At 47.1% G+C, this 7,644-nt stretch overlaps 1 protein-coding gene and 1 non-coding gene across 3 annotated transcripts in view; one reads left to right on the forward strand and one right to left on the reverse strand.

Moving 5' to 3' along the window:
- The window catches only part of LOC133339187 (uncharacterized), a 28,633-nt gene extending 25,887 nt beyond the window's left edge, over positions 1 to 2,746 (reverse strand). Inside the window, exons 1-2 of one of the 2 annotated variants that reach the window (XM_061547338.1) lie at positions 2,343 to 2,746; positions 356 to 445 (exon numbers count right to left, since the gene is read on the reverse strand). In XM_061547338.1, the coding sequence (XP_061403322.1) occupies positions 356 to 419 (64 nt within the window). In that variant the 5' untranslated portion in view covers positions 420 to 445; positions 2,343 to 2,746. The remainder of the gene's footprint in view (positions 1 to 355; positions 446 to 2,342) is intronic. The other variant, XM_061547339.1, reaches the window with a different exon arrangement.
- Positions 2,747 to 7,179: 4,433 nt separating this feature from the next.
- Positions 7,180 to 7,251, forward strand: TRNAA-UGC (transfer RNA alanine (anticodon UGC)). The gene has a single exon. It is a non-coding gene; the product is annotated as a tRNA-Ala (tRNA).
- Positions 7,252 to 7,644: the final 393 nt, after the last annotated feature.

The following is a 7,644-nucleotide window of genomic DNA, read 5'->3' on the forward strand; positions in this document are numbered from 1 at the left end:
GCTGTCCATAGACCAACACTGCTACCCATAGACTCAAAACTGTCACCCATAGACTCAACACTGCTACCCATAGACTCAACACTGCCACCCATAGACTCAACACTGCTGTCCATAGACTCAGCAGTGCCCCTGTACATGAAGCAGTCCCCCTCCTTAGCCTCCTTCCATTCCTCTCTGAGAGCCTCCATCGCCCACCCCCCTCCACTTCTCCCGTCTCAACACTCCACTTCTGGCCCCCACGTGACCCCCCCACGTAACCCCTGCTCCAGTCACTCCACCCTCAGCCTCGCTCAGCGCTTGCCCCAACAGTCTGTTACAGGCTACACGTGGTGGTGGTGGTGATGGTGCTACTTACCAATGAATAATAATAGTATTAATATTGTTGTTGTTGTTGTTTCAAGTGGAGAAGTCGGGGCCATTCCTTTACGAGTGGAGGACAGGAATTCTGTAAAATGAACACGTTACAAACGATATATAAATTAACGAGCTTTACTACCGGGCTTCGGATTCGTGTCTTTGATTAACACATTCCTGCGGAGGGAGCTGGTAGGAACGTCGGGTTGCTCGGTCAATGGCCTGCAGGGTCAACGGCGGCGTGGTGTATTCCGCAAATATGCCCGACTGTGAGGGTGGGCACAAGCCGGCGTGAGTAGGTTAAACGTTGAGTTTTATAAGGGCACCACGGGGTGACCAGCCCCTCCCCACCCAGCCCACCCCTCCCACCCAGCCCCACCCCCCCACCCAGCCCCACCCAGCCCCACCCAGCCCCTCCCCCCCACCCAGCCCCTCCCTGCACGACGGACGGACACAATAATCCCCTGTGGGCTGGTGTAGCCAGGAGGTTCCTACCAGTAATACGCGGCCTACGCGGAGGGGGGGGGGGGTGCGTGACGTCAGCAGGCACACTGCGTGACCCTGCCGCATGCGGGTGACATGACAGAGATGTGACGTCACCGCTCACTTGCCGTGCAAAATATATGCATTATTGCGCCCCCCCCCCCCCCACATAAAAAAACATTACAAAAGTCTATTTTTATACTTTTGGCATGGTGTACAATTTAGAAACTACCCATATGCCACATTTCAAGTTTTTTGCATGTCGGGAAGTATGCTAAACATTTCGAACAGACACACATTCACAATTTTCCCTTTTATAGATATACATGCCTTCGTTTCGCAGGGTCACATCTCCCCACCTCACCATACTGCAAGACTCATCAACACGAGACAATTACTCTCAACGGGAACTCTCTCAGCTGATGGTTAAATAAAGGACCTCAATAACAGGAGGCAATACATCTCAATGGGGGGGTCTGAATGTCGGAGTGAGGAAGTTAAATTGGGATTAAATATCCCGGTTAGACCGGTAACCATCCGACCGGTTCCTCAACTGGTGAAGGCCACGGTAGCATTGCCCGCATGCCTCTCACCTACCTGTCGGTGTCTCCAACTCACCTTAGAGGTATGCGCGTGAAATACCAAAATAAAGATCCCCCGTATAGCCTCTTACAGACTGTTGGGGCAAGTGCTGTAGGCCAGTAGTGAGGGGTGGGTGGCCAGCCCCACGCCCGGCCGCCTTTGTCTCCCCAGTGGCGATGTTTACTACACACCGCACCGAGCACTCATTTGAGGCTGAGTCGACCTACACACAAACACCGTCTCGCACGCTTTGAAATGCGCTACAGCGGCCGTCTGGAACGCTCTTCCTCGCGATATTAGGAAGCCACTTTTAAATCATCTCGATTGAGCACTCATTTGTTTAGGACTGAGTGCTGTTGTTGTTGTTGTTCTGCTTAGATTGTTGTCCTTAACCCGCACCTCCGATCATCCACGGTTGACTACGTACGGTGCGAAAGAAATTCAACATAACAAGACCCGCCATTCGCCACGACGTGACGGTGACGTTACCACGGCGCCTGTGCCAGGCTAGGTGCACTTACACACTCATTCACACTCACACTTACACACACTCACACACTTACACACACACTCACACACTCACACTTACACACTCATACACACACTCACACACACTCAGAGGCGACAACCCCACACACTCACACACTCTCACACAATCACACATTCCCACACTCACATACCTTCACACTCACACACTCTCACACTTAGACACTCACACACACACTCACACACTCTCACACTTACACACTCACACACACTCACACACACACTCAGAGGTGACAACCCCACACACTCACACACACACTCTTACACACACTCACATACCTATACACTCACACACTCTCACACACACTCTCACACACTTACACACTCACACACTCTCACACACTTACTCGCACACTCTCACAGAGTTAAATCCTCACCGTTGTTAGCCCAAGTCACGGCTCCATGGGGTGAACGATGATGATTCGATGCACGCGTTCAGTGGCACTGTGTGTGTGTGGTTGTCGCCTCTGCGTGTGTGTGTGCGTGTGTGTGAGTGTGTGTGGGGTTGTCGCCTCTGCGTGTGCGTGTGAGTGTGTGCGTGTGTGTGAGTGTGTGTGGGGTTATCGCCTCTGCGTGTGCGTGTGTGTGTGCGTGTGTGAGTGTGTGTGGGGTTGTCGGCTCTGCGTGTGTGTCAATGCACAGTGGGTAGTGACTGCTACCTGCCCCGTCTCATTCTGACAGCCCGATGGATGCTTCACCACCCCGCGTCTCTCTCTCTCCGTGTTAGACGACGAGGCCAGCGAGGTTGCCCAGAGAGAGTAACTCGCAGAAGGAAGTGAGATGACTCTGATGTTCTTTCGTCCAACGGGTGGGTTGGGGACTACACGACGTCACCGATGTAATCACTTCGCCTGGTGCCACTTTTACTCTTCCCGTGGTCACGTGGATTCTTATCGAGGTCCTCAGATTTTCCCCCTCCACATTCAGAATCGACGTCACCACACGTCTCGAGTCTGTGTCTGCTGCTCTCAATGTCCACGTGATGATGATGACGATGATGATACTGGGAGGATCCACCTGGTTCCACCAGCCCACAGGGGATTATTGTGACCAGAACCAGAGGACGTGAGGGATCTGGTTGGTTCATATCGTGTATGCTGGTGACAAACCATTCAACGATTTAAAAACCAATTCAAATTCATTTATAAAATTAATTCTATAACTGATTGACATTCAGTGCAAGGTCCGTAAATCAGGTGTTACGTGGTGGGTGCTCTTTCTGGTTTTCATAAGCACTGCTGCATTCTGCACACGTTGTAGGTTGCAAAATGACTTTTTCGGAAAACCGGAAAAGAGCATTGCAGTAGTCAAGTCTCTCGGTAGTAAACCGAGAGCGAAAAGGCTGTACCTTAGCAATGTTTCTAAGATGATCAAATGTCGTTTTGGTGATATATCTGACGGGGCTCCCGTGTCCACCAAGACACGGACCTCAACACCTTGAATAGAGCGAGATACCACCGAGAAGCCTGCAGACGCCGCGATCACCCGACTCACCAATTTCCTCCACTATGTTCCCGAGCTCGGCCGAATGATTTAATCTGAGGTAATCTGCGAGTACGTTCGGTTCTATTTTCCACGTTCCTAGCGGCGGGTGCCGCGTCTTGCCTATCACGCTTGTTTCGTAAAATGGCGGACTCCGTCCACGCCTCCCCCGTGACGCCCAAAATGGCGGCGTCCGGCTGCGCATCTTCCTCGCCACGTGTAATGGCGGCCGTCGTGCTTGCAAACGTTCCCACCAGGACGTCAACTCCAGATTCCTGGCCGTTCCTTCCCGGCGATGTCAGTGCTGAGCGCCCCGTCACTATGATAAAAAAAAAAATTAGGGGGGGGGGGGTCGACAATTTCGAAAACCTTTTAGATAAACTATTTACCCACCACTTTCTATAACTTTTTGGACTTCTGCAAGCCTCTCATAATTTTGTTGGCGGACAAATGGACAGACAAACGGCACGCCGGGTTTTCACAATAGCATAGTAATTGTGTATGTATATGTTGTGTTTTTTAGAGAAGTTTTTAAATATATTTTTCCCCCGGGCAACGCCACATACTTCCCGCTAGCAGGTTATATATGCCGATTTGGTTCTTTTTTACCTGAAATTTTAATGGTGAAATTTCCCAATTTTAACGGAATATCTAGCACTAAGGGTTGTTCGGTGGTGCCTGTTGCACCGCTCACAACCATTTACGGTCTTCGGCCAGGAAAGTCACGAAACAAATTGCACACGAACGACGCATTCCCGCAAGCACCCGATGCTCTGTTTTGAAGTTTTAAAATGAAACATTTTTGAATTGTATTATATTTAGAATTAGATTATTTTTTTTCTTCATTAAAAGCTTATATCATTTTACATCTGGAAGACCTCATTGAAAAGGACATTTCGTGTGAATTTTCTCTCGTCGTTAAGTCAATGGCCTTGCTGGGGGTTCAGTTCGATGTGGACTTTCGCCTGTTTGGGATTGCAGGATCGAGATAAGGCGACACGGAGCTGGCCGTGTGAGAAGACCGCCGTCTGCAGATCGATTTCAACGTGATCGAACGTCTGTCCCTGCGCCTCCGTCGTTCATGCAGGGGGCATGTATGTTTGCAGCGCCGCCTGCATGAAAACGACGGAAAGTGCAGCATTCATCACTGATAGATAAAGTTGCGTGCTTATATAAGAGTATTCTAAAGATAAACACAACCGAGGAATGCGCTTTTTGTTGAAAAATAAAGCTGTGAAAATTTGGACAATTTTGGCCAAAAATGGCATAGGTTTGTATGCAAATTTGCTTTTTAGGATTTGAAAATTTCACGGTGAAATTTCCCCCTTTTAATTTAATTTATAGGAATATAATGCTAAAAGAACCGAGGAAAGCACGTTTTGTTGAAAAATAAAGCTGTGAAAATTGGGCCAATTTTGAGCAAAAATGGCATAGGTTAGTATGCCCATTCGCTTCTTTTTTACTTTAAATTTTCATGGTGAAATTGCACACTTTTAACGGAATATATAGGATTCTAAGACTAAACACCACCGAGGAATGCACTTTTTGTTGAAAAATAAAGCTGTGAAAATTGGGCCAATCTTGGGCAAAAATTGAATAGGTTAGTATGCCCATTCGCTTCTTTTTTACTTTAAATTTTCCTGGTGAAATTGCACACTTTTAACGGAATATATAGGATTCTAAGACTAAACACCACCGAGGAATGCACTTTTTGTTGAAAAATAAAGCTGTGAAAATTGGGCCAATTTTGGGCAAAAATAGCATAGGTTAGTATGCCCATTCGCTTCTTTTTTTCTTTAAATTTTCATGGTGAAATTGCACACTTTTAACGGAATATATAGGATTCTAAGACTAAACACCACCGAGGAATGCACTTTTTGTTGAAAAATAAAGCTGTGAAAATTGGGCCAATCTTGGGCAAAAATTGAATAGGTTAGTATGCCCATTCGCCTCTTTTTTACTTTAAATTTTCCTGGTGAAATTGCACACTTTTAACGGAATATATAGGATTCTAAGACTAAACACCACCGAGGAATGCACTTTTTGTTGAAAAATAAAGCTGTGAAAATTGGGCCAATTTTGGGCAAAAATAGCATAGGTTAGTATGCCCATTCGCTTCTTTTTTTCTTTAAATTTTCATGGTGAAATTGCACACTTTTAACGGAATATATAGGATTCTAAGACTAAACACCACCAAGGAATGCACTTTTTGTTGAAAAATAAAGCTGTGAAAATTGGGCCAATTTTGGGCAAAAATGGCATAGGTTAGTATGCCCATTTGCTTATTTTTTACTTGAAAATTTCATGGTGAAATTTCCCACTTTTAACGGAATATATAGGATTCTAAGGCTATACACCACCGATGAATGCGTTTTTTCTGGGAAAATAAAGCCGTGAAAATTTGGCCAATTTTGGCCAAAAATGGCATAGGTTAGTATGCCTGTTTGCTTTTCGGGACGTGAAAATTCCATCGTGAAATTTCCCACTTTAAATGTGTAGTGTTGTAATTACAGACCAATAAACTTCTTTATGAGGCACACCGTTTATTGTCTTTCTTCCGACACGGTCCCTAACACACACAAGGGGTATACGGTCCCTATACCCGATACCTTGGGAGGAATGGCCTCCGGACTTGGTGGGACCTACTCATGAGTTACCCGCTATCCTAATGTCCTCCGGCTGGGACTTAGGGGAGGCTAACTGACCCGACCACTGGGTCTGTGGGTCCCGACCACTGGTCACACTGAGCCTCAGCCCTTAGAAGAGCTGCAAGGCTTGATTCCAGGGTCCTATCTATCTTCAGCCCGGACTTCGGTCTTCGTGTGGAGAGAACTAACTCGAGCTCTCAGCGCTCTGGCTTTTATACAGGTTCGTGGCTGGCTCCGTCCCAGCCACGCCCCTTCGTGGATCCTTCTGATTGGTCCTTCCCGAACCTTCTGATTGGTCCTTCTCAAACCGTCGTTCTGATCCGCTTTCACCTTCTCTGACCTCGGGAATATCCCCGAGCAGGAATTGGTGGTTTCATCCGCTCTCACCTCTGTTTGACCCCGGGCATTTCCCCACGGAGGTAACACTGCTGCACCCCGTTGACACTCAGTGGTACTGCAGGCTACTGAATGCTGAGTGGCGATCACCTCTACAAATGTAATATATAAGATTCTAAGACTAAACATCACCGATTAATGCATTTTTCTTTTTTTTGTTAACCCGTAAAAATGTGAACAATTTTGGCCAAAAACGGCATAGGTTACTATGCCGATTTGCTTTTTTTTACTTCAAAATTTCTTGATTTAATTGCGCACTGTTAATGTAATATATCAGATTCTAAGGCTAAACACAACCGAGGAATGCATTTTACAGGTAGGAACAATATGTTCCACACTGCCCACCAGGGATTTTATGTCTGTCTGTCGTGCATAAATAAATATATAATATTAACAGCTCTTTGATTGGTGGAGACCTACTGCCGGGTACGGAGAGGGGAGGTGGCTAAGGAAGGATGGTCAGGGGAGGGGCCTAAGGAAGGTGGGAGTCAGGAGAGGGGCCTGAGGGGGGGGGGGTAGAGGAGGGGCCTAAGGGAGGGGGGTTCAGGGGAGGGGCCTAAGGATATGGGGGGGAGGGGGTCAGGGGAGGGGCCCAAAGGAGGGGGGGTCAGCGGAGGGGCCTGAGGGAGGGGGGGTAAGGAGAGGGACCGATAGCTAAGGAGGCTGGCTACCTGGCTGCCAGCGTGGTGGGGATGTAGCTCAGTGGGAGAGCGCACGCTTTGCATGTGTGAGGCCATGGGTTCAATCCCCGGCATCTCCATGTCGGAAACTTTTATTTAATTAATTTTTCCAACAAAGGTTTAATTCCAAAATCAATTGGCTGTATTTTTTTTTCGATTTAAAGCTTTCGTGACTGCAGGGATTCATCTTCTTGGTTTTTTCGGTAAAGTCACGTAGAAGGGAAGTAATAATATAATTAAAAAAATTAAAAAAAATTCTCACGACGTTTCGGCCACAACGCAAGCAGCCATCCTCAGGTGAAAACCAGGTCTGTCTCCCCGACATGGTGAAATTTCCCACTTTTAACGGAATTTATAGGTTTCAAAGGCTAAACACAACCGAGGAATGTACTTTTTGTTGAAAAATAGAGCTGTAAAAATTTGGCGAATTTTGGCCAAAAATGGCATATGTTAGTATGCCGATTTGCCTCTTT

This window comes from Lethenteron reissneri, unplaced genomic scaffold (genome assembly GCF_015708825.2).
Source record: "Lethenteron reissneri isolate LAM-NWPU_2019-01 unplaced genomic scaffold, ASM1570882v1 scaffold_1643, whole genome shotgun sequence".
Taxonomy (NCBI): Eukaryota; Metazoa; Chordata; class Hyperoartia; order Petromyzontiformes; family Petromyzontidae; genus Lethenteron; species Lethenteron reissneri.